Here is a 27,230-nt window from a genome sequence, read left to right as displayed (position 1 = left end):
TAGTAACTGTGGAAACAAAGTATAAGATATATTGAGAGCATGATATGTCATCGAGATTGGTCTGATTAACTTTGCACCGACCTTCAGGATGTGTGGAGCCCCACTCATTCAGCATGGAACAGCTGGGCCAGATCCATGAGCCGTAGGTCTCCGTAAGTCTGCCTTTCTTTTGGCCTACCATAATATCTGTGAATTTCAAAATACTGGAAATTGTAATAATTAAATCAAATATTCTTCTTATGACTCTGTTGCAGTTTACAGAGTGGCATTGCCGCTGAAGGTATTTCCGAACTTGCAGTTTGGATAGATTTCCTATAAAATATGTTTATGTAGTTCATTTGTTAATTATCGTGAGATTAACTGTTTAACTTGTATTTTGATGATTTTGTTTGCTGCAGCCAAGAGCTCCTCGATCCAGTCCACTGAAAATTTGTATCCGCACTATTCAGGTATTACAATATATGCAGAAAATTTGTGTTTCATTAAATCAGCGGGATTCCATGAGAAATTATACTTGTATTTTAGCTCCTATGTAGTTTTGACTGTGTTGTGTCTGTGTGTTAACAGCCATGGAGAGAAACAATCTGATGAGACTGGCTCACACCATCCCCTTCACTCCTGTTTCCATTTTAGGTAACTTTTTTTTTTTGGTGTGACAGTCACCTAATTTTTTTGTTTATTATCTTCATTATCTTTATTATCTTTATTAATTTGCAAAGATATATGTCTCTTGAACTTCTTTCCTTACCTTTCCATGGACTTGTTTTATTTTTTCCTCATTCTCTGCAGGAGGTGAGGAGGTAAGCATCTACTCTCTGGAGGAGGTACCCTCTGATGCTGACCCTGAATCCAGCACAGTCTCCTCCTGGTCATCACGAGGCCTGTCTGCAATGCTGCAGCCCCTCTCCAGTGAGGAAGGCTCTTTGGATGGGGGACTCCGGCTGGGCTGCAGGGTGTTGTGTACCTGGGCAGAAGGGGATGTGCTCAGACCTGGCCTGGTATACGTGGTCAAAGCCTTCAGGCCAGAGGTGGTTCGTGCCTGGCAGAGGTACTTTCATGGTAGCACGGCACTGCAGCTTTGTTTAAGGGTAAGTGTACTAAAAATCTGTAAAATTGACATAGGCAGGGAATTACTGAATTGTTGTTGATCACATTTCTAAGAGCCGATGGCAATGGCAATCAGCAAAATTGCACCTATTTAAGTAGATATTCACATTTTTTAAATTCCCTGTAACTTAAGCTTCATTAGGCTTTCTGTCTGGCATCCCTGAAGGAGATCCAGCAGCAGAGAGCAGCCCAGAAGATGATGCAAGTATTCAACCATGTCAAACCTGATGATATGCAGTACTCACCAAGGTGTGTGTGTTTCCTCCTCTATATGGTACTGTGTGTGTCTGTGCATGTAGTAATTGTCTTTCCTATCCACCAGATTTCTTGATGTTTCACTGGTCCTCTGGCATTCAAATGGCCAGTGGCTGACTATTGAGAGAAACATGTCTGGTGACTTCAGGAAGTACAACAACAACACAGGAGAAGAGATCACCCCCTGCTGTTCACTGGAAGAAGTGCTGCTATCGTTCTCCCACTGGACCTATGAGTACTCAAGCAGGGAGCTGCTGGTGCTCGATATACAAGGTAGATCCCTGTGTATGTTTGTGGCATGCCTGTGTATTTACTAAAATGTGAGGTGCTGAGTGTGTATCTGTCTTTTTTCTTTCTTTCTTTCTGTATTTGTTCTTTTTTTTAATTTATTCCTGTTCTTGACAGGAGTAGGAGAGGAGCTGACTGATCCAACTGTCATTATGGCAGATGACCAAAGGTACAATGAACATTTCTGACAAACGCATCAAGATTATTAATGAGGTCTGGTTTTCAGATTCACATTATCTCAAATATTTATTGTTGAAAGACGGATGAAACATCTTTCCTGTCTTTACTCCCGTACTGTCTCTGACCCTGTTTGCAGTGGTAGCAGGGGTGAGATGCTTTTTGGTCCTGATAACCTTGGAGATGCTGCCATCAACGGTTTCCTGCAGAAACACTCTTGCAGCGCCTGCTGCCGCAGACTGGGCCTAGAAGGTCAGAAATGTACAAAATCCGTCTGCGTGAGAGAAAGAGAAAATGTGCAAATCAACATTGTTCACATACTTGGAGAGTACTGTATTTGTGTCTAAATGAGTGTGTGACATCTTGATTAGCATTTACATAGGATTTTCTTTTCTCAGTATGTGTTTTTTTTTCTGTTTTGCACGTGTATATATGCATGTATTTGTATGTCACCTCTGTGTCGTCACTCAGGAGGCCAACATTGGCTCTGAGATAAATCCCCGACAACTTCAAATGAAGACAGCGCATACCGACAGCCAGCTAATTAAGCCACGAATGTTCGTTTATTTCTATAACAACAGTAGTGTTTGAGGCACGGGGGTGGGCTCCGCTTTGTGCGTTGTGCTGTACGGCCTTTGATTACGTATTAATCATTTCTTTGTGCTGGCGATGCGCTGCTGAGACATTAGCTTTGATTAGCTATTAATTAACGTCTCTGGGTAGACATGATACCGGCATCTAGAGGATAACTGCTCGGAAAGAAACTGTGCTCAAAAACAAACAAGCCCAGCAAACAAACACACAAACACAAACATTCAGACACAGTTGTTTTGATATTTCAAAGGTGCGCTGTGTTTCCTCTTCCTCTTCTTGTGTCCTCTCCAAGATTTCTCCAACAAATCAAACCAAATTATTCATGCTGGATGCGTGGACTTCCTCCCAGGCCTGTCAGTATTCTCTTTCTTGTGGTAATGACTGTGTTATAGGAGCGACATCTCGCTAACTGATGTTTCTGTTGTTCAGATTTAAGGAAGCGTCTGGACAGCTGCGAGAATGGCAGTGAGGCAGAGCAGACATCGGGGAAAGAAGAACAAGGAGCCGATGAAACAGTGTAACCTTTGACCCAGGAAGTAGGGGAAGAAAACACCCACTTTTAACAACACATGTACTAAACATGTTTGCCCGAACAAACACTCACACATATGATCTCAGAAAATACTGTGTTTGTGTCCTGCATCACCCATTATACCTTTACAGTAAAAACAGGGTGATAGAAGAGCGATAACTCATCACGATTTGCACTAAGGATGCTAATATGTTCAGTAAATACTGTCAGGAAGAAAGATGTGTTGCAGAGTATTCATATAAAAAAGGTGTAACTCATTATGCTGTATCTCATGAATCATAATAGTGTTAAAAGATTTCTTTTTTAATACTTGACAAGTCTAAATGAGAATTTTTGTACTTTGTTTTATAAAGGTTTTGATATTGACACCATCTCAATAAATTGTATAATTATTATGTACTTACACATTATGGATTAATTTTAACAGGATAAAATAATTCCACGATTAGCTAAAATAAAATAAAAAAAATCAATGTATCAAACAATGTGTGTGAGAGACAGAAAAACAAGGCAGAAATGCACCCATAAAATTTCTTTTATTTTTTTTTTTCTTCCCACAACAAAATGTCTACAAAAGCGATAAAATATAGAATTTAACAAAAATCACTTCAGACCTTCACATTGTATATACATCTCAAAGGAGGACTCACCAAGGGCCCTGCAAAGCTCTGAACTTCAACCCAGTCAGATCCATCATATGTGGGTGTTCATGGCTCTCTTTAATGCAAATGCATGCGTGTGCACACAGGCACTCTTTCATTCTCATGTGAAAATGAAAACTCTGCAGTAGAGCTCATGGAGTTATAGTAGAGTCAGAGTTCAGAGTCAAGCAGAGTCCCCTCTCATCAAATGAAAAAAGCAAAAAATGTAAAAACAGTTTGTCAGTGTAATCAAATACACATTTTCCGTGGAGTTCCCCTTTTTTTGATTGGTTTCTCAAGTAAACTCACACAGTAAAGCATCTACGCCCCACTCTGCCAATCCCTCTTCTCCTCACTATCTATGGCACTTTGAAAACAGAAAAAAAGTCATTTTTTGTGTTTTTTGTTTTGTTTTGTTTTGTTAGTCCTGTGTAAAAGAGGTTCTGTAGCCAGTACCTTTTAGGTTTCGGTTACAGATTGCTACATTTTGTTTTATTTGCTCTTGCTGGGACGCAAAGACATTCTAAACAATAAATTAACAATTTTCAACACTACTCCAATTGCACGCATGTGTAATGCATCTAGAAAGTTTAAAAAGCATTGGTAGAGCAAACATCATCTCAGTCTCTCTGTTTCTTTGTCTCACAAACACACACACATACACACACACACACACACAAGCTCACACAGGTCTTCTCAGGAAAGGGAGGAGGAGGTTTGGGGTGGAGTGTATTTGACTAAGTGTAGGAAACTCATTTCAAACCAAGTGTATTAAATGTCTGCGTAATTTGTCCGAGTCGTCACATAAAACGACAACTAGTTTGTCGACAAATAGTACTGTGCGCTCTGTAATGTCAGTCTTTGTCCATGGAGTGGTAAAGGCGCATGATGAGTTCAGCCCCTCACACTGAACTGGGTACTCCATAACATTCAGAATAGATTACCCTCCCCACATTGTTCCCTCCCACTACAGGTTAAGGGTCTCTGATCTGGTTCAATAAGGCCAGTTCAGAAAAGGGCCGTTCACTGACTGGTTAAACCAACTCACACATTCAAAGGTTGAGGAAAAAAAAAATCATTTCAAATCCAACGACAAATTTTTAAATTGGTTGTGTATAAATATGAGCATTTTATTTAAAAATTCTTTCAGCTTGTGAAAAAAAAAATTGCTTGGAACTGATTGAATTGACGTAGAATTTGCCCTGAAACCCATCGCCCACCCTGCCAATAACCCCTCCCACGAAATCCACAATATCATGAGAAGAGAAAACACAAATAAGCCCCAAATGTTTCATTGCAATGAAACGTCATGCAAATAGAACAGAACAACAATAGGCTAATAGTAATAGAAGAATAGTAGTCATAATAAGAACAATAATAATAGTAAATAGTAATAAAATAAAAAATAATCTTACAATGCAAACATGACAGTAGTAAATGCCTCCAGTTCTTATTGCTACAGTATCTTACTTACAGTGTTGCGTTGCCACTCGTTCTTGCCAGCACATCCCCTTTCACAACCCCATCCCACCTCTCTGATTCACAGTCTAACAAGGGAAAATAAAAACATCACACACAAAAACTTCATATTCAGAGTTGGAATTCACTGTCCCAGGGGTGTTGTGATGGCGCTTGATTCACAGCTTACTAGTGGACTTCCCTCACTGTCCCGAAAGCAGCAAAATAAGCAGTAAAGATGAGTGCACAGTGGTGACAAGAGCACACTGACACACAGTGTATATATATATATATGTATATATTTTTTTTGTTTTTGTTTGTTTGTTTGTTTGTTTTTCTTGTGCTACGTAACAATGCTTGTCATATAGTCTGAGTTCTAAAGAGATTTGGCCAGTGAATTCATGCTCTATACACACATACACACAAACGCACACTTATCAAAGCCTTGTCTGGGCAGATTCCATTGCAGGCATACGCTGGCGGCGTACAGTATGCCATTTTATCCTAAAAAGTTATTCTTTTATAATTAAATTTTTTGTAAATTTGCAAAAATATTAAACCCTCTTTTAATGCAAAGTCAGAAAAAGAGCTGCTCCCTGAGAGATGCTGTGTAGTGCATCGAGCCTTAATGAGCAAGTGATTGTCTAAAGGAGTCACTGGCCTCTGATCTGGGGTCAGTTCAGGGGGGTAAAGGAAGGAACCTGTGAAGGGATCACAGACACATCATGGAACAGATGGATGTGAGCAGATCGCTAATGTTTAACATTGATGATCGATCCCCATGCTTTAGACATCGTTTTGCTCACCACATGGAGAAGACGTGTATGGAAGGATGAAAATGTTAATGGTCCAAGTGTAGAGCTTTGGCTACTGTGCAATGAACACTTGCCAACATCAGACAACCCAACAGAGATCTGCAGAGATTTAGGTAAAAAAACTTTAAATTTACCATCAGCAGAATCATTTTGTGCTAATATTGTGTAGTGGGTCGCTTATTTTGATAAATAGTTCATTTTAAAAGGAAGATCCTCAGTTGTCAAAGCTCTTTATAGACCTCTTTACAAAAGTAATGCACACAGAGCATCTAGTGGTTAAATGCTGAACTGCACAAACCCCTAAAACGTGTCTCCTCAATGATTGTTCAAATTGTTCCTTCACCACAAAAGATAGTAATAACTGCCAGACGATCACAATGACATGATCAGATGGTTTAAATGCCCAGTAAAACCAGTATTGTTTTACACAGTGGCCAAATCCTAATCAATATAACATAAATGTGGAAAAGCAACAGAAAAAACGACAGTCCGTAAGTGCTAATATTTATGGAATGACTAACAAAAAAGAAAAAGTGATTGTCTATCACAGCTTCCTGTATGAATTGTTAATGCAATATTGCAGCTTTAAATGCTGTTAAAGATCATTAGAGGCTAATCAGCATTTCTTCACATCTTTTAGTCAGTGCTCTGTCTTATGTCCTAACCCCAGATCGTACTGTGTCACACTGAAAACACTGCAGAGTCTGTGGTGGAATGAGTACCATCCATAGAGATGATTGTTAGACATAATTAATGATGACGGGTCAAATATAGTGCATTCTAGTTAAAACTGCTACCCTGTTCTGAACAGCTGAAAATAGGAAGAGGAGGAAAGGAAAGGAGTAAGATCAGAAAGGCAGTGTGAAAGTTATTGCTCTTTAGAGAAAAGGGTCCTTCATATTCACAGCCCGGAGTGATTGACATCAATGGACTGGATTGTGCAAATAGTAATATGAGGGATGTGGGCGTACAGCGCTCATATACACTTTAAAAAGAGTTTGGAAAGTTGTGAGTTAAATTTTAATTTGTCTTGGTTTAATCTTCTCTGTTGCTGGAATTTCTATCCACTTATATCTGCCGAAATCTCATGTCAAGACCCTAATACATAGGAAATAAGGGGCAGGATGAGGGGACTTTGGGAGGAGGTGGGGTTCATTTTGAGGTCCTAGTTTCTGATTGGTTGTTTCTGGTTGATTGTTCAAAAGCAGTCCAGCTTTTATTGGACGTATTTATTGCAGCGAGAAAAAAAATGATTGATAGGATGGCAAATCTGCCAGATTCTTTTTCTTGCAAAATAGAATATTTATGTATATATCTTCACCTTGAAAAGTAGTAGCCATTATTTTCTTTTTAAATCCTTCATATGCTCTCTTTACATTTCTATAAGTTCTCATGAGAAGGATGCAGTACCTTCTTTACATATGAACAAAATCCAGACAAGGCTTCTGTATATCACAAACCCCAATCGGCTCCCAGTTTTTACCCAATATTCTTTTACAAGTCTCAACTTTACAAATTCTGTACACAAGAAACTATCAAATAAAATAAAAACACATAGACAAGGTATAGTCAGCCACAGTGAGCTGCTGTATATTTAAATTATGACTAACTTATTTTAACAGAACAAGAAGTAATACTGGAATCCGCTCTGCACTAAAAGAATATCTACAATAGCTTCTCTAAATCCACAGTTCCCTCCCCCATCCAGCTTCTTCAACTTCTCAATGTCTTCATGTGAAAAAAACCCAAATAAACAAAAAAAGATTTTTTTCAAAGTTAAAACAAATTAACTTACCCATTTTTTCTTAAAGATTGACAGCTTAAAATTGTTCCTAGATGTTTTAAAGTCTGTACATTTCTGGTCAGTCAGTTCAGTTTAGGAGACAGGAGGAAGCCCCACTCAGGTTGTGGCTTGGGGCACGTTTCATTTATATATACATTCTTCAGACTGTATCGGTGAACAGGATGGGATAAGTGCTGGACATTCCTAGTATTGTTGGCGGTAACTGTAAGTTTCTGGCAGATGACTCCTCACCCCCCAGCCTGAAATGAGGCTGGGGGAGCTCGGGAATATGTGGTCGCCACGTTGATGACATAGTCGACACTGCCGTCTCGTCAAATGTGGCTGTGGTCTCATTTTCTTGGTCCCGCGCTGGCCCCGTTTGATGCATTTGAACCACAGGCAGTCACTTGGGCATGGCCATGGCAGAGTTGGGGTCAGGATTGAAGAGTTCTTTGTAGAGTGGAGGGAAGAGGACGTTGACGGTTTCTGGGTGAAGCTGCTGGAAGGCCTGGAGCTCCTCTGTGTGGAGAGTGCACAGGGCTGACAACGTTGGGATTCGGCTGATCAGCTGCCAGAGAAGAGGGAGAGGCAGTCAAGGACAAGGAAATTTTTTACTGATAAACTGGAGAAAGGGACAAGGTTAGAAGTAAGTTTTTTGTACAAGAATCGAGCTTCTTGTGCTCTGTTTTTTTTCACATTGCTACACCTCTCCTTGAGGCCAGAGGAGCTGCTGTCAGTGTTTGATATGTCTGTTGATTTGCCAGCCTCCAGGGCTCTCCTGGTATGACTTATCTCAATACAAAAGCGTGGCCTACCTTAGCCAGTGCATCTTCGTCCATGTGGTTCTTCTGCATAATGTGCTGCAGAGCAAAGTAGATCTTCTCCTGAAGCTTCTGGACTTTCCGAGGCTCCATCAGCCACGGCCGATCTAAGTAGAAAAAAGTGTTGGTTCTTTTAAGTCCACGCAGATAGCTTCCTTTATATTTATAATAATATTAGGGAATGTTCACTGACCTGTGGAAATTAGTACAGCTGCTGAGAACAGAGCAATCTCCTCCTCTGTCAGCTGCAGTGAACACAAACTCTTGGCAAAGTCAAACACCGCACTCACTAAGTCATCGCAACCTTGGAGGGAAAAACAGAGAAGAGGACAGGGAGGGGCAGACAAAAAAGAAAGATTTTCATTACAGTTACTCAGGTCATGTATGTGCTGAGTAAAAATACCTCACAAGGTAGAGGATTTTTACATTTCATGCATAGGTAGTAATGCCTTACCTAGAGCTTTGAACATCTGCATGCCTCCGTACTTCCCTTCGAAGAGCACAGTGTTGTTGAGAGGGTTGAACGCCCTGCACATCCGCACCAAGACTACCTCCAAACAACCTGGAAGAGCCGGGGAGAGAGGTCGTTTGAGCCCGACAGCGACAGACTGACCAAAAGGCAAAAAGAAATAGAATGCACAGGGCCTTTTCATTAATCATTCACCCGACATTGTCAGTCCAATCATCTCACCTGATTTGAGCAGGAGGATCTGGTCGTTCTGGCACAGTTCCATGAACCCTGAGATGCGCTTGGCGAACTCCACCACATACTGGATAGCGTGGGTGATCTGGATGGCACACTGCTGCCACAGCACGTCCCGGGGCTAGAACCAAACACACCCAGTTTAAGGTTATATGTTCTGTACTTACAGTAGTTATATTCCTGTCAGTAAATGAAACAAAAAATCTCGCAGCTCCTTTTTCACACACTCGTATCGCATCTATGAATGCTATGACTCCCATTGCCTGAATAAATACAGCTGGGTTTCATATCCATGTTAATAGAGGGGGAAAAAAAGACAAGCTGAATTGAATTTGAATCTTCACTAATTAAAAAGTTCCTGATGAGAAATCATTTCAAAGCACGGCACATGAATGGCTATGGATGCATTGAACCCAGATGTATAAGGAACAATGAAGTACCTTACACCTCTAGTATGGAAAAAAGTAGCTGAAAATTAAAGTAACTATGATAACAAAAACACAAAAAGAGCAAACATAGATTTGTCATTGTAAATGTCACATTTTGCACATGAAGAATGTGTCATGACATAAAGCCTCACCTTGCTCTGGTACATCTTGACCTCTTCATAGGAGTGTGTCTGCCAGGCTAGCTGCTGCAGCTCCTCTGTTGTGTACTGACACGTCTCCAAGTGGGACTTGATGATATTCTGAGCAATACGGTCTGGAAGAGAGGATTTATATTCATTTATTCATTCATTTATACTTTTGATACAGTGGTATATTGTGTGTGTATGGGTAGGGCAAGCAAGTATTTTGCACATTAAACTGTAGGTGCTACAATCTCTACATGATGCAAATTTAGAGGATTTTTTTTCATTGCTACCCATTTACTGCTTAATTTAACATTTGTTTGGATTTGTGTTAAGTGAGAAAATTTAACTACTTCCAAATGTGCAAACTCCCTGAGCTGTACATACAGTTATATGACACCTTGTCAGATAGCTGTGTAAGCCTGTCTGATCTCCTCTTCTGCACCCAGATTAGCACTCTGACTCACTTTCTCTACCAGGACGACTTTGTGGGTAACCATTCATTCTCTGTGTGGCTAATTCACATAGATTTTAAGTGATGAAGCATTCTACTGTGTCTATCTCACAAATAGAGCAAAATATCATGCAGTCTTTACCCAGCTCTCCCATGCTGACATTATTGGGTCCCAGCTGACTGTCCTGGTAGCCTCCATAGCTGAACAGGTTGGGTACTGGCGTCAGGTCGTACACCGGCTCCTGCTTAATGTGCTTCATGCCTGACATGTCCAAACCTGACTGGTCTGGAGACGGTTGGGTGGAATCCATTCCATAGAAGCCCCCCGGGACTCCGCCTCCGTTACCATGGCCACCTTTGGGCAGCTCAATGACATGACCATTGGCATAGGTGCCCCCAATCTCATGGTTAAGGGTGGACAGTCCGTTGGTTAGGCTGGATGAGTAAACACGTGCCAGAGCCTCTGCTTCACCTGTCTGCTGCTGCCGCTGCTCCTGCAGTCGCGCCTGATGCTTCTGGACCTCTGCATACAGGCTGTCACGTTGCTTCTTGGACATGCGGCCAAACTTTACCGCTGTATGGGGAGAAAATACAACGTAAGGAGAAAAAAATGTAAAAACCTGGCACAACATTTCAGGTCTTCTAGGAGGAGTAAAGGGTAAAAAAAGCCTATTTTTGGAGAACACTTTACAAAGCTTTAGTGTAAAAACCAGCATGTTAAAGTAGAAAAAGGGAATAACAGCAGATATAATCCTAACAGCTTTACCTCAGATACAAATGTGTATTGCTTCTGCATGTATTTGTGTTGTTAAACAAAAGCACCATGGATAATATTGTACGTATAACAACCACTGTTGTTATAAATACAGTATAAATATAGACACACTGGCCCTCACCATCTCTGGACATTCCAAGGGCGAGACATTTCTGCAGGCGGCAGTGTTGGCAGCGGTTGCGGTTTGTTCTGTCGATGAGGCAGTTCCTCTGGCGGGGGCAGGAGTAGGATGCATTGTTCTGCTGACTCCGTCTGAAGAAGCCCTGGTAACATGTCAACACAAAGCATGAATACGGATTTACAGGTACCCGAAGAACCCAGAACGTGCATGAGTATGCAATTTCTGAGCCAAAACAAAGAATAATTGGCTCTTATGAAAGCATGCATTAAGTCTCACCTTACATCCCTCACATGTAATGACTCCGTAGTGGATACCTGATGATTTGTCTCCGCATATTTTGCATGGTATAACTTCGATTTGGGCTGCAATCAAAGAGAGGACAGAAAAGACGTGCGTTACAAAACTCGTTTTGGACAGGACATAGATTTTTGTTTCCCAGTTTTGAGAACAACGCCTGATTCAGTCACCTCACAGATTTTTAGACCTCAGTAGGTGGTCTAATTTGAGCTTAAAAAACAGTACACAACCTGGTTGGCTGTAGGACCTGATTTAGGCTACAATAGGTGTGTATGTGTGCGTAACTTCACAAGGGCACAGTGACATCTGGACATTCTGTATGTCCTTGTAGGAGTTTTTCTAATGACTGGGACATTGAGGACTACATACGTGCACACCGTACAAGCACACACACGCACACACACACACACACACACACACACGTAAATAACAGAATATCATTTATTGTGTGTGTGGGTTCTTTGTGTTACGCTTGAAGCAGAGACCCCTGCAGGTTAGTAAGGCTGCCCATAATGAGAAAACAGGTTACGGTACTGAAGGACCACACTTGCTCTTTCCTCTCACACACAAACACACACACGTTGAGTTCTACAGCCTTTTTTCAGTCACTTTTATTTAATCTACAAATGTACTAATTTAACTACTTTTAACGGGTGTCAAAGCTTTACTCACTGTGTATAGGCAGCTCCATGTACCGATCAACCAAAGGCACAAAATATGAACAACAGAAAATATTTCAGCGTAACACACAGAAGCACCTGTCAGTAGTGTCTTTCAACTTATTATCCATAATATATAGAAAGAGAAAGCCGCAGTTCCTGTTAAGAGATATGAGATGGATATAGAGGTAGGCAGGTATGTCTGCTGAGATGGCACACTCTCTATAAAGAGATTAGACAGCCTATCTAATCCTAAATTATTTCCCGACGAGCTGGTTCCCTCCTCTGCTGAGCACTGGCTTAGCCACAGCTGAAATAGCCATTCACATGTAATCTCCTTGCATAGTCCCACCTGTAGGAATTTCTGCAAGTTTTATGAACTTTCCCAGAATTTCCTCAACAGACAGAGTCAACAAGCAGAAAAGAAAACAGAACTTTTTTAGTTTTATACTTCATATTTGCGTACATTTTGCCTAATTGATCCCCCTTAAGAACAATACAAAACTTTCACTGTGTGGCTGGAGTTGATTCTTCAGAGGTGTGAATTTACAGAGAGCATTGTGTCTGTGTTTGTGTTACTGTATGCATGTCTGAGGCTGTCTTGGGTCTATACGTGTGCATATTGAAGTGCATTTGTATGCGTTCTATCTGGTTATTTTTTGTGCATTTGGCCAAGTGTATGTACATTCTGTTTACACAGTGTGAAAAGTTTGTGTGTGTGTGTGTATATGCTGCACAGGTATATATTGTACATATATATTTGTGGGTATACTAAATGTCTGTGGGGGAATGAGTGTGCAGTATATATAATTGGATAATCCCACATGCGGATCAATGGAGACAGTTCTGTCTGTCCAAGTGACTGAGCAGGTACAGAGAGTCACTGCTGTCCCTACACTGTATAGTCCACCTGCACCTCAGGGAGTTTGACTGTTTCACAGTATATTTATGATCACATCCCTGCTATAATACACACAGATACTCACAGCTGGTGGGCCAGTGCCAGCTGACTCATGTGAATGAATCTCTACTTTGTACTGTATTCTCTTTACATGAACCTGAACAACCTTTGCAGAGACACTGTTGGTCAACATGGGTCCAGAGAAGTGCGAATTGGAAATAATGATGGAACAAAGAACCTCATAGATCCACAAAGTAACTTGCTCATGTAGTCATTCATTTGTTTTTCCTCTCATTCATTCATTCATTCATTCATATCCTTGCTTATCTGTCCCCTGGTGGCCATTAGGAGGCATAAAAATGTCTACACTCTAAAAACTGACATCCAGTCTGCCATGACCCTGGATTTTATTCCTACTGCATTATATGTTTTCAGAGTTATCTTTATATATGTAATTCAAGATGTGAATGGGCCTTTAGTGACCTTATTTATCTCTTTTCAAATTATAATTTGCATACAGTACCTCAATTCCAACAATGAATCAGTGTCCCATCGCAGTAGACAGCCTGTCAATGAATGACCTATGGACGGAGCGACACGCTGTTTGACTGTGTGCTTAAGGTAGCGTGGCTCACACTGTGAGTTCTGCTGGGGCTCAAGACGTGACCCGTTTCCACCAATTCCCGGCCAACTGGCTCCAAACTGGGTCAGAGCGGAGCACTCGACTGGGATGACACATAGACTACACATGCACAGAGCTGTCAATGAACATGGCCTGTAACACGCTATTTATAGTCTGTAAAACAGGTCAGTTGTGCCCGGGACATGGCTGTTATCATTACACCGCATACGAGCAGTAAACAGACGACAGGACAACAGTGCATCAGCCGTACTTGATATCGCCTTCTTTCCTCCGCTTTTGACAGTCCTCTTACTTTTTGCTGTTGTCAAGGCTTATCACCAACTTTAAGTCAAACTCTGATTACATTTTTGAACATGAAACAAGTATGTCTCTATGGGTTTAGACTAACTGAATTCAGCCCACACCTGCTGCTGCACTGTGGATATACATGCAGTAGTTATTATTTCTGCTGAATCTTTTAAAAAAAAGCTCTTTACATTTTCCTACCTCAGATGAGTGTGTATTTACTGTTTCTCTCCAGTGATTACAGTATATCTTCAGTGTTTTTCTTTTTAACCCATGGGAGATTGTGCTCCTCTTTGTATCACTATAATATGCCCAAAGGAGCATGGCATGGTGGGGCATTGCATTTGTTTTTTAGTTGTGTTTCAGAAAGGGTTTGAGTGAGCGTTTCACTTATAAGAAAGACACAGAGAAATATAAAGTATGTGTACATGTCTATATGTGTTTTACAAAGTGTTTGTGAATGTGTGTTTGAGTGTGGGTGTGTGCATTGTTGAGTGCGTGTTGTGCTCACTGCCAGCGGGGACTGTCAGGTAGGATATAGGGAGACTGTCATGACAGCATTGCTGTTGCCAGGGCGACCACCCACTCGCTGCACTCGTCTGGCTGTCACAGCGATGATGTGCTAAGCTGTCACACTCTTAAAGGAAGTGATGTCATCAATGTGTACAGCCAACTCACTGTTCGTCCTGCCGCCCTCTCTCAGGAGCAGAGGCTTTATGAATTGTTTACCAAAGGACTCCCACTTCCACATCCAGCCAACAATAGACGCTTGCCGCCTGTTACACTTTAGCTGCAATGGTGGATTATACATGTGGCAGAATTAAAATGTGTTCAGAGAGCAGAGAGGCTTGATTTATTGTTTAAGGGAGGACTCCACATCACATCCAGCCAACAATAGACGCTTGCCGCCTGTTACACTTTAGCTGCAATGGTGGATTATACATGTGGCAGAATTAAAATGTGTTATCTGTTCGCTGTATAGAAGAGGCTTGTGTTCCTATTGTTTTCAAAGTTAGGATGTGTGATCATGCATTTTGGGTATTTGATTTCATGGTTTTACATATTACAGAGGCAAACTTATAGCTCAGCTAAAGTAATAGAAGAGATTCTAAAAAAGAAGAGAGAGAGAAAGGAGTCTAATGCAGCTATTCCCCTAACCTCTCTTTGACAGGCATCCATTTCCAACAAAAAACCTTTGTGGAAAAAAGGAACTCATTTCCTTTTTGGTTTTTTTTTTTTTTTTTTGTTTTTTTTTTCAGTTTTTTTTCGGAGATTACTTTGCTTCTGGCTCTTTCACAGAGGGGGGTTGGATTTCTTTCCAACCTGAGTTGACCCAGTCCGCGCAGAGTGACTGACAGCATCCTCGGCCAGCAGGAGCACGAGTGTTATCCTGAGGTTGTTATGTAAGAGCGGGACTGCAACGCTGGCGTTTCCTCAGCTAAGAGGAGGATCAGGCCCGCACAGTCTCTTGAGAGAGAAAAGATAGAGAAAACTAACTAGAGGTGGATTTCACAAAGAACAAGCCAAAGGTAGTTGTTGTAGTGCGCACTAAACTACTGAGAGTCTGCACACGTGCGTGTGTGTGTGTAGCTGATTTTGGCCATGAGGGTTGTATTGCACTGGCACGTGTGTTATGATAATTGATTTTTAATGAAGTTAGGATCTCCTGTGTATTTCCTGGGCTGGCCCTCTCTCTAAATAGAGTCCTAATTATCTACATTGCTCTGCAGAAAAAAGCAAAGCCTAGCACCAATATCTTAGCAATACTTCATCTGAAGCACATGAGGAGCTCACACACAGAGTACCATTAAGGCGTATACACACATGCCTACATACAGAATTACATGACTATTTAAAAGGGTAGCTCTCTCCATCTATACTGATAATGTAACAACAAATTAAGGCCACTAGGTGTTGCTATACATTTTTAGTCTGTCTGTGTGTGTGTGTGTGTGTGTGTGTGTGTGTGTGTGTGTGTGTGTGTGTGTGTGTGTGTGTGTTTCGAAAGGGGCAGACTGGACATGCATGTTTCATTCATTCAGCCTGCAGGGTGGGTTTACAACAGGAACATATCCAAAGCAAAACACATGCGCGCATACATACACACACACACACACACACACACACACACACACACACACACACACACACACACTCAGTATCATGCGGTAACAATACCACAGGGGTATAAACTAGAGGTTGGCGCTGCAGTTTCACAGCTTATGGAACAGTTAAAATCACTTTCTGCCATAACTTTTGCCAAATGTAAGGCACATCAGAAATGCAAACACAACTCCTTTGTTAGTCCCAGGGGTTGATTTTTTGGGGATGAATGTGGGTGGTATCTCCACTTCATTAAAAATATGCATAGATTCTTCCCAGTTAACTAGATATCTTCTGGGAAAATGATGGAGATCAGCACTTTACCCCCCACCACTCCTTGTTAAATCTGAACTACTCCAACGCTTGGCTTAGATGTCTATATACTGTGAATTATGCTATCACTTTTCGCCATCCACTCCACTTCAGTCTGTTTGACTTTTTCATTTTTCTCTCTGAGTGTTCCTACTCGCTGTAAGTGGCTGTGTGACTGGGAAATCATTTCAGTTTCTGTATTTCATGATCTATTTCTATCTCTCAGCGTAACTCTGTCTTCCATGTCTCATAGAGCTTAGAGAGGAACAAGCGTTTTTGTTTCCTCTGCCGATGATGAAAAACACTGTGAAAACTTTTGGTGGCGTGATCGCTGAGTGGATGAACACACACAGCTGGGAATAGCGTATAGCAGTGCTGCTTGGGTTACCTCCCCTGTGTCTCCTGTCATGTTTTCACATCATACTGTCCCATTAAAATCAATGAAGCACTGCCACTGCATATGGTTTCAAACGGACTAGTGCTGTGTGCTGTCATACTTTTCTCTCTTTCCTGTCTCTTTTTACTGTCTGAAACATCTGAAAAACATACTGAATAGTGGTGGACTATTTGCTCTCCTTAAAAAAATAAAAATAAAATGCATTTCACTCACTTTAATCTGTCTTCCCTACTGTATGTCCTCTTTAGTTCTCAGACACCAGCGTACAGTATTTATCATAAATGCCATTGTTTTGGGAGCCCTTATAGCCTTAGGGTTTAAGACGCTGACAATGTAATTGCCAAGTCCCCTTGTTTCCTATTCCTGTCTACTGTCTTTCCTCTCATAAAGGCATTAAATGTTGCCATTACACAATATCTATATGTATGTATCTAAATATAAAAAAATGCCAATGTCATCACTACAACCAATCACCAAGCATTTAGATCTAGGTGTGCATGATGTACATACATGATATGATACTTTTAAATGAGGAATATAAATATTTTTCTTTCATTTTTCCAGAATTTTTTTTTTCATTTATCAAGAAGAGCCAAACTTTGAATGTAACAATGAAAAAAACAACAACAAATACAGTCTAAAATAGACAAAAGTATGACTTTAATGACTACAAATCTGACCAGGCATCTGATGCCAACGTTAGGTACTTGACAATTTTCAATACTCAATGCTACAGACAATTTTGATTGCTATCAAACATTGAGGTCAATACTGAGCGGTATTTGCTTTTGATAAACATTTGCTCTTCAATGTTGCATGCTAATGTTAAACATGCACTGTGGATGATAGCATCACTGCCTGATCAATTGCTTTTATTCAGTGTATTTAGAAACAGCTTATAAACACCAGTAGAACTGCAACGATAAGTTAGTTAATTGTTTAGCTGATCAGCAGAAAATGAAATGGCAACTATTTAAGCTAAGCTGTCAGTCATTCTCTGGTTCAAGCCGTTCTCTGGTTTCCTGCTTTTCTCTGGTTTATGTCATTGGAAAGTCCTTTTCTTTGAGATATCTCTGAGATCTGGACTATTGTTTGGACAAAATAAGACAACTGCTGTGCATCATTCAACTGTCGTGGACATTTTTCACTATTTTCTGACATTTTATAGATCAAAGATTTATTCAGTTAATTGATCAAATAATCATTAGTTGAAGCCCTAAACAGCAGCAGTGAACTTGAAGCCAGTGATGATCATCCCTGACTCCAGCATCTAGGCCTGATCTGATTGATAAACCTAATGGCAGCATACAAACACGAACCATCCTCATTAACACAAGGTGACACAGTCGTGTACCAGTTGTGTCTATGTTTGTACAGACTGCTTTGCAGTGTGCTACAGTAATAATCATAATGCCATGCAACGGACATCTCCCCTCCCCCTCGATGCCAAGCATGTCTTTGTCCACGCTGTAATATAGACAGTCACACTGTTGCTGCATGAGCATACATGTTACTACCCCCAACCTCTGCTTCTCGCATCAGTGTAACGTCATTGGCCCCCCTCCCGTATTTTGCCAACACACACACACACACACACACACACACACAAACACACACACACACACACACACACACACACACAAGCACACACAAACACACACACACACATACGTACAAACAGTCAGGAAAACAGTCGCTCATGCCCTCCCCCCCATGTTGTATGTCAGAGGGCATGAGCTTGTCCAGCTTGCCATGTGGCCCCAAAGCACTCTGGGTAATTGCTCAGATAGCAGGTCTGGGATCAGCTGCGGTTTGCTCATAGAATATTGTGCCAAGGCGTGATTGGACGCCACAGAGAGGGAACAGAAGGGGGCCACTGGCTGTCATCCAGTGCATCGATTCACATGCGCACACTCACACACATGCTCGCAGAGACAAGTTCAGACAGACAGAGGCACACATTCAGACATGCTTGAATGCATACATTACTGCAAACTGCTTTTGAAAAAGCAGACTTCACTGTATGATTTCTATGCTTGCCCCCCACCCAACACACACACACACACACACTCACACAGTCTCCTACCCAGTGTAGCATGTGTCCTCAGATGGATAAGAGGAGAAGGAGGCGTGGGAAAAAATCCACAGGGTAAACCCAGCCCCTGCCTGAACACATATATATACACACACACACACACACAGTCTGCCCATCTGCCTACTCAGATCTGCCTCTCATGGTCACTGTACACACACACACAGAGGCGTACGCTCACGGTCCAACCCCCTGGGTGACCTGTAGGACCCAGATGGCCTTTGACCTTTCCTTAAGGACTGGGAGAGTGCATCAGAGTGGAAGGAACGAGTCCAAGTGTGAGAGGTCCGCATCTGGTCATTACCGTCCTGAGAGCAGCCATGAGAATGCACACACACTGAGGCGCTCTTGCTGAAGCAAACATGCACACACACACACACACACCCAGTGCTTTAAGCTCTCTTTCTCATATATTTCTTTTTTTTCCTCTCACACCTTCACCGTCACATTAGTAGACTTGAACGTGTACACATTGAGCTGTTAAAACACTCAGTATCGTGTTCTTATTTTGTTCGGGTAATCAGTGCAGAAAAGAATATGTTTACACACACACACATACACACACACACACACACACACACAGAGACACACACACAGACACACACACACATACACACTCACACTGGCTGAGCTCCTGCTGTTTCATTCTCTGAGGTGAGGAAATAACGTTTTGTTGGCGTTGGCCATGTCCTCAGCCTCCCGTAACCTCATGCTTCTCCTCCTATGGTGTTTCTCTTGAGCCTAATTGTAGATGACAGTGTGTGTGTGTGTGTGTGTGTGTGTGTGTCTGAGGGGGAAGGGAGAGGAAAAGGTGGCTATCCCAGTGTGGAGAGAGAAATAGAAAGAGAGGGACATCCATGGAAAGACAGACAGAAAATTAATCTCAGTTCTTACATAAGGTGTAGAGAAATTTGGCCTCAGTTTTGTTGGAGTCACATCCTTTATATTGATGGTCGGAGGTCAGTCAGATAAAATCGGGAAACAGGAATATCAGCATGAGTGAAGCTGAATGGACTTTAAAGCATTAATGAAGAGAGCAGCACTCAGTGTGAATAGGTGACAGAATGAAATCACTGAGAGAAGGATGGAAACCGCGTCTGTGTGCGAATGCTTGTTTGAAATGCTATCGAAACTGTTTCCCTTTAAATCTCATTAGATGTTGTTGTAATTGTTTATGTGTGCATCTCTACATGTACTGTATGGGCTGTATAGGCAATGTGTAGACTTGTGTGTGTATGCAGGAAAAATGCAGATGTGAGCAGTGGTGAAAAATAACTAAGTACATTTACCTTTGTAAAGTACTTGAGTGCAATTTTGGGATATTTTACTTGAGTATTTACAGTTTCTGCTACTTTATACCTCCACCGTACTAAATTGTAGAAGGAAATACATACTTTTAAGTCCATTACATCTATAGTTACTTAGCAGATTAACATTTTTCATACAAAGCATGTGACCAACAAATAAAATGAGATGCACTGCAATAGATTAAAATCCCCAATGGTATATAAAGAAGCGAAGATTAGCTCCAACAAGATTAAAATTATGCTTACACATGAATGCATCAATTATAATTGTCCAATAATGTAATATTCATAATATGATATAATATATCTCTGAAATGGGCAGTTCTGAATTTTGAGTACTTTAACATCTCCAGCAATAAACCCAACTATTACTTGGAGTATTTTTACACTGTGGTATTTCTTTCTAAGTAAGTTTATTTATGTAGCATCTCTCAAGAGCAGAATGTTACAATGTTACTACTCCTTAAGTAAAGATTCTTGCTTCACTGGTCGAGGGCTTTTGTATCTCTCTGAGTGAAACAGGCTGTCAGCTTGAGAGTGAAAGTGAGCATATGAATGAGTGCCTTCCCATTTGCGTTTATGTATGTTTTCAGGAGGTTTCAATGTATGCGTGTGTTCTAGCGTGCCTGTTTAAGCGAGTGTGCGCGCACGCATGTGTCTGAGTATGTATGTGTGTGTCCTCTCCCAGGGATGGCCGCTAATAGCTCGCCTTGGGCAACAATTTAACTCAGCCTAACAAGGTTCTCCCCAAAGTGGCCCCAGGGGCATCTCTCACAGACGCAAATTGATCACAAAGCCTATCACACAGCTCAGCTCGGCTCGGCTCGGCTCGGCCCGTCCTGCTCTGCTCTTCACCTGCTTTCCGCCTCTCTCTCCCTCTCTCTCTTGCTTTCTCGTTGTGGGATGAGTTAACAGAATGTGTTAGTAACATTAAATCTGAGTGGAGAGAACAAAAGCAGCAGCAGCCGTCTTGGTTTCATAATTGCATTCTCTTTGTGAATGACAGGAGACCTCTCGTCAACAGCCACTGCTTAGGACACACACACACACACACACACACACACACACACACACACACACACACACACACACACACACACACACACACACACACACACACACACACACACACGTGAGCGCACGCACACACACACACACACACAGGTTGAGAGAGGTAACTCGGCATTCTGACACAGTGAGAGCGAAGGAGAGAGAGAGGGATGTGGAGAGAAAGAAAGATAGACCTAATAAGAGTCTCTTCAATGAGATTACAAGCACTAAAACAGGCTAATCTTTGTCATTAAGAAAAGATGCCGTGGTAGGCTAAGTCATATTATAGGCTTATTGTTGCTAGTTTGTGCTATGTACCCGCCAGCACTGAACAACTTCGAAGGGTAGAAGGATTTAATCCTCCATAGATTTCAGACGGCTAATGTGCATTTACGGTATCAGTTTTACATCTGTCTCGTACTACTACTTTCAAGTAATCCGTTTCGTTCCTTTTCTTTTTCATGATGAAAACCACTTCTCTTCGGAATGTCAGGGTTTAATACAATAAAAATAAAAAAAATAAAATCAGCCTTGTTTTAGGCTTAGCAGCAACATAATTTTTAGGTCAATCATTTTAAGGGTTTAGCCTGAGAAATAGGTTTTTCGTGACACATAAAGGATTTCATCTATATGTGTATGATTATGTATAAAGTAGAGGTTGGAATGTTATACCGACACACACCTACAGAATATGGACTAATCTGCTTTGAGTGTTAGCTCCAGTTCAATGGGTGGTTTGCCAGTGTGGACTTTGGATACTACTATTACGGGTGCTGGCATTATTCATTGCTAAGGAAAGCAACAGCGTGCAAGGGTAATGTGAGGACAGGATAATTTGTATCTCTCTCTGTCTGTGTGTGTGCCTGTGCGTGTGCGTGTGTGTGTGTGTGTGTGTGTGTCTGTGTGTCTGCGTCAACGTGCATGCCAGTAAACACAAATTCAGTGTTTTATCCCCCCTCTACTCTGTTATCCCTCACTGTTTCACTCTCTCTTGCTCAAGCAAATGCACACACACATGCCCTATTATATAACTCTCAAGTCTTTCTCTTACTTGCTCTCTCTTTTCTTATCTCAGTCATTCATTCACTTTCTGTTTATCTCCTGCTTTGACTTTAATTTGCCATGTAATCACTTCACAGATTCTCAATTCTGCAGTACATGACAATGACTCTTGAAGCCGGAGTTTAGAAGTGCAGGTGAACATGCTCTCTTCCTTTGGGCTGTCAAACAGGAGCACTCTATATCTCTCTCCACAAAACGAGATTGATTATGAGACAGCAAAATGAATTCCTGCTCTTGATATGAGCATATTTCTCATGAAAGCTACCCTTCCGATGATGCCTCTGGTCTCGCTGTTCATACTTTACTCAGTATCTGCGTTTAACAAGCGCAGTCATCCTCTTCCCTTGGTTTTTACTTCAGTGTAAAGTGGAGGAAAATGTGAATATTGAATATCATTATGCCTCCAATGAGACATACTGCCTTCATGGATGAGTAAAACTGACAAAACAGAAGGAGCTGTCAGAGGACTCTATGACTTCAAGGCAGATTTAGAGTTTAGGATGTGGTTCGGGCTGAAATCCCTCCCAGCTAAGATAAAGTGGAGACACAAACCGAAGCGTGCCGTGTAGCCCACGCTTTGTGTGTATAAAGATTAGGAAAAGAGAGAGAAATAGAGAGAGAGAGAGAGAGGAGAATAACTGTTCGCCTAGACTCCCCGAGACAGCCGCAGAGGGTTAAAACCAACATGGAGTGCACGCTGAGCTCATGCTAAACAAACACAGGCTATGATAGTGGCTCAGTGGGGCCACAGAAGTGCCATCCAGGCCACACACACACAGCATGGTGGGATGTTTTTCATGGAAAAAGGGTCAGACAGGAACACTAGGTGAGGAGTAAAATGAGGGTATCTGAAGACAGGTGCACAGAGAGTAGGAAGTCAGTCCCGGATGTAAGCGCGCGTGTGTGTGTTTGTGTGTGTGCGTGTACGTGTACGTGTACGTGTACGTGTGCGTGTTTGTGCATGTGCGTGTGCGTGTGTCTGTGTTGCAACAGCACTCTGGTGGTACCTCAGTCAGTAGGGCTGTGTTGGGGGATTAACAGTGTGGCCTGCATGGGCTTGGGGTAATCTCTCCTCTCTTCTTACATAACACTGGGCCATTAGTCAGCAAAAACACACAATAAACAACTCAATCAACAACATGGAGCTCCACAACAGACCACACATGTCCTGATAACACGGCAAACCAGAGATTCACTCAGGCCAGGTGCCCACTATTGTGTGCACCGAGTGAGTTCATGGCAACCACGGAAAACATTGATTTGGTGGCAAAACCTGCGCGCTAACCTGACTGAGGATGGTGAACACCCATGGGTGCCCACAGGGGAAGTAAAAACAACAGCAAAAGAAACTGAAAATAAATTAAGTCATAAATATTTAGAACCCCTGCTAATGGATCTAATTCTGAAAGCTAGACTTTTAACATTAAAGGTAAAGTAGAGCCATCCAAGTTATGTGCAATAGATTTATCTAAACAGGCTGCTTCCGTTGGCTTCGACTAAAATTGATCCCGGGATGCTTTAGAATCGGCCAAATCAATGCTCACACAAGCCTCCAAAGTAAAGCAGGATAGGACTAATTCTATTGGCATGAGGCCGTCATGCATAGTATTGCAGCTGTCTGTGTGTGTGTGTGTGTGTGTGTGTGTGTGTGTGTGTGTGTGTTTTCAGTGCTTTCTCTGTTTGTATGTGAGCACATGCCATCTTGGAAGGGATAATAAATAATGTTGGAATTGGAATAACCACATTGCTTTTTTACACCTTTTAGTGGTTCCTGTCCTCTTCCTTTGACACTGCTTGTCATCACCTTACTCTTTCATTGCTCTCTCACACTCTCCCAGTTTCTGTCATCTTTTCCCGTGGTGAAGGCGTGTGAGAGAATGTGATTGACACATATCGCTAACAGGGGAGATCAAATGGCGCTGTGAACCCCTCCTCCCCTGTTGCTCCCTCTGCCGCTGAACTCTTTGACCTGTTTGACCCGGGTGCATCTATGTGGTGTAAAAGCTTTTAGGCCTATAACAGTAATATAAAGCATGTACAGACACCGGCTAATGGGAACTAATGTAAAGATCGCAGTGAAAATAGGGAAATATTGACATGTAGAATAAAAGTCTACGATGTCAGTTTGGTGTTTGTGTGGTTTTGTAAGGTTATGTAAATGTTCACTTGCTTCCAAGTGTGTATATGCTTGTGGTTGTCTTTAGCAGAGATCTCAGTAGAGGATCTGTACTCAAATTAATTACAACTTATTGAAACATTTGGTGAGAGGATATTGATGATGCTGATTGGCTCTGATATGCTTTGGAAACCCAAACTTATTTCTCCAAAATATAACATTCAATTGCAATGAGTAAAAGTATTATAAATTCAAATCAAAATAGACTACGAAATGAAATAATTTTTGTTTTGTATTATTATTTTGTTTGGGGTTTTTTTTGTCCATTTAGTGTTGTTTATTATATAGGGATATATCTTAAAAATAAAACTTTGCTATCACCAAAACTTTTGAATTAAAAAATATAAGGCCAGTGTTACTGATGTCATTTTATTACGCAACGTCTTTGCTGGGTTTAAGAGGAACACTATTCACAGCACAGCACTATCATGTTGCCGTTGAAAATACAGAAATAATTATCCTGTTTACAACATCCTACACAGCACTGAGCCATATTGGAAAAAAACCCCACAGTGCTCCATTTTCTGACATGAAGAAAAGGCCCTGATGATATTATTCTATCTGTTATTTCTCTGGCTTTTCCTGGCCGAGTGATTGGGTGACATCATCTTCGGTCAGGGCTTCAGGAGTTGTGGCTATTGTTAAATGATAATTACCACGGCTCATGAGGGGCCTCTATTTTTTATAACCTTGTGGTTGTGAGCACATTTCTGTGTAAGGGCAGCCGAGACTCCACATACACACACACAGGTTGAGAGTGGGGGCCGCACGGCCCACACTGATTTAATTCTATCTGACAAAACCCTTTGGGGCGTGCAGAGGGAGAGAGGAAGATGGAGAGAGAGAGGGAGAGAGGGAGAGAGGGAGAAAGAGAGAGAGAGAGAGAGACATGGATAAAGAGGGGTGAGAGAGACGCTTCAGGGGCCTCTTCTGCCAACCACAGCTATAAAGTGAAAGCAGGAGCTTTCGGTATACGCCCCAAAGCCTCCCATGCACGAGAGTGGTCGCGAGGCCCATTAAAATGTGGATAAAATACAAGGTGCATGACAGAGGAGTTTGCCATGGGATAAGACGAGGAGAGAGAGAGAGAGAGAAAGAGAGGTTGGGGGTGTTTGGCCTTCTCATGGTTTTCCTTGCCCAAGGTTTGATGGCCTGAAGTTGAGGTAGCAGAAAGCTTTATTCGACAGTCAAACACAAAACGCATAACAGGCTAGATAGATAGATGTGATGCATCAACAGTTTTAGCTACATGTTTGAAAATTCATTTCAAGTCAAAACTAGATTAAGATTCAGTTACTTGTGCCCATTATATATTATTATTGGTTTCATTATTCTTGTTCATAATCATGTTAATAGTGATGTTAACAAAGATCTGTTAAATAAATAACACTGACCAATCATTTATCCCCTGATATCAGAACACATTATCATTACTACAAAACTATACATCTGATTACAATATGGCCATAGGCCGGTGTACAAAGTCAGTAAAAGCCTGTGTTTTATTTTTAAACGGATTCAAGCTGTATTTTAGTTTGACAAAATGTTACTCATTAATCACAGTGCCGAGCGTTTACGTTTCATATGTAGTTCAGACTTTCTGCATGTGGATCAAGATTCTCCAACAATTTCTCTCTCTCTCCCTTCTCCGACTGAACGTCGGAACATTCAGACATCCCTGTGAATTGGTTTAGTTTGTTTCAAATGTCAGACGGCAACGTGCGGAGGTTCAGCCGGTTAAAAACAGATACATTAGTTTTCGAGATCATCCGGTTGAGCGAGTGTTGCAACTTTGCGTCAACGATAATTGGACAGCATTACCAAGAGTAAATAAAAACAAATAAAAAATAAAAAACCGCTGAGCTGATAATAATCAGGTTAAATATTGATACATTCTTGTTCGACTTCTCACGACCGATAAACTGCAAATAGCTACTGATTAAGGAGAAACGAAAAACAAACGCATTTTCTGATTTAAAGGAAATATAAACATAAAGTGGAAGGAAAGGCTTAGTGAGAGTGGAAAGAGCTGTGTTAACGTGTGTGTGCGTGTGTGTGTATGCATGTGCGCGCGCACACACACACACGCGCGCGCGTGTGCGCGTCAGGGACGACATTGAAGTTGAATTTCAACATCCCGGCGCGTTGCAGAGCGTTATGGAAATGGGTTAGTGGAGCGCGTGAGAAGTATCCCTGAAAGACTCAGTAAAGTTTATCAGCATAAAATAACAAAATAAACTTTGTTTTCATGCACATCTTCTGATTTGATCTGGAGGCAGCCTTTCCCAAATTTCCGCTGGCGTGGAGTGGAGCTCAAATTAATAAAGCTTTAATAGAATATCATGCGCCACTCTTAGAATTTCCAGACACAGACTCCAACGGCTTTACGCATGAATTTGCGAAACTGTAGGCCTAGTCCACACACAAACACACGCCTAGACTCAAAGCACACACACGCAGGGAGCTCCAGATAAACTTTTGTGCACTTATAGCGCAAGGTGGCTGGTGAGGCTGCAGAGAAATCCAACCACACGCACGAAGTTTTCCGGTGAAAAAGTGACAAAACAGCTTTGCAGCGAAGAACTCTCAAAATAAACTTTCAAGGCCAAATCTGGGATAAAGCCTGCCGTGCTATGTGTGTGTGTGTGTGTGTGTGTGTGTGTGTGTGTGTGTGTGTGTGTTTGCGTGTGTGTGTGTGTGTAAAGCGGGATGAAGCTCGGGGAAAGTGGCGGCGGTGCTTGGAGCAGTGGGATGGTCTTACCTCGCATGGTGTTGGCGTTGCTGGAGCTGGTGCTGAGGCTCGCTTCCCAAAGCAGCAGTCATGAAGAAACAAACATAAACACTTAAAAAA

The 27,230-nt window shown here is 41.7% G+C and overlaps 2 protein-coding genes across 9 annotated transcripts in view; one reads left to right on the top strand and one right to left on the bottom strand.

The window, feature by feature from the left end:
- The window catches only part of trpm6 (transient receptor potential cation channel, subfamily M, member 6), an 18,515-nt gene extending 15,009 nt beyond the window's left edge, over positions 1–3,506 (top strand). For 4 of the 8 annotated variants that reach the window (XM_040154322.1, XM_040154323.1, XM_040154321.1 and 1 more), the window contains exons 31-40: positions 88–152; positions 255–280; positions 399–449; positions 568–633; positions 790–1,088; positions 1,274–1,356; positions 1,430–1,635; positions 1,768–1,819; positions 1,967–2,079; positions 2,851–3,506. In XM_040154322.1, coding sequence (XP_040010256.1) covers positions 88–152; positions 255–280; positions 399–449; positions 568–633; positions 790–1,088; positions 1,274–1,356; positions 1,430–1,635; positions 1,768–1,819; positions 1,967–2,079; positions 2,851–2,942 — 1,053 coding nt within the window. In that variant the 3' untranslated portion in view covers positions 2,943–3,506. Of the gene's footprint in view, positions 1–87; positions 153–254; positions 281–398; positions 450–567; positions 634–789; positions 1,089–1,240; positions 1,357–1,429; positions 1,636–1,767; positions 1,864–1,966; positions 2,080–2,850 lie in introns of those variants that run through there. The other 4 variants (XM_040154324.1, XM_040154325.1, XR_005709479.1 and 1 more) reach the window with 4 other exon arrangements.
- On the bottom strand, positions 3,487–27,230 carry rorb (RAR-related orphan receptor B). The gene is made up of 10 exons (XM_040154332.1): positions 27,141–27,230; positions 11,372–11,457; positions 11,096–11,237; positions 10,342–10,773; positions 9,755–9,876; positions 9,163–9,295; positions 8,926–9,033; positions 8,665–8,775; positions 8,466–8,578; positions 3,487–8,218 (listed from the first exon to the last, which is right to left on the bottom strand). The coding sequence occupies exons 1-10, from the start codon at positions 27,145–27,147 to the stop codon at positions 8,054–8,056; spliced, it is 1,419 nt and encodes a 472-aa protein (XP_040010266.1). The 5' UTR covers positions 27,148–27,230; the 3' UTR covers positions 3,487–8,053.

Source organism: Xiphias gladius, chromosome 19 (genome assembly GCF_016859285.1).
Source record: "Xiphias gladius isolate SHS-SW01 ecotype Sanya breed wild chromosome 19, ASM1685928v1, whole genome shotgun sequence".
NCBI lineage: Eukaryota > Metazoa > Chordata > Actinopteri > Istiophoriformes > Xiphiidae > Xiphias > Xiphias gladius.
The sequence above is the reverse complement of the archived record's forward strand: the minus strand, read 5'-3'. Positions and strand labels throughout refer to the sequence as shown.

What these genes read in the sequence shown, in the direction of transcription:
- rorb (XM_040154332.1), bottom strand. An exon ending in TTACATGTGAGGGATGTAAG is followed by an intron (nt 11,238 to 11,371) that starts GTGAGACTTAAT and finishes ACATGTTACCAG; the next exon opens with GGCTTCTTCAGACGGAGTCA. An exon ending in ACGAAGATGCACTGGCTAAG is followed by an intron (nt 8,219 to 8,465) that starts GTAGGCCACGCT and finishes CTTCTCTGGCAG; the next exon opens with CTGATCAGCCGAATCCCAAC.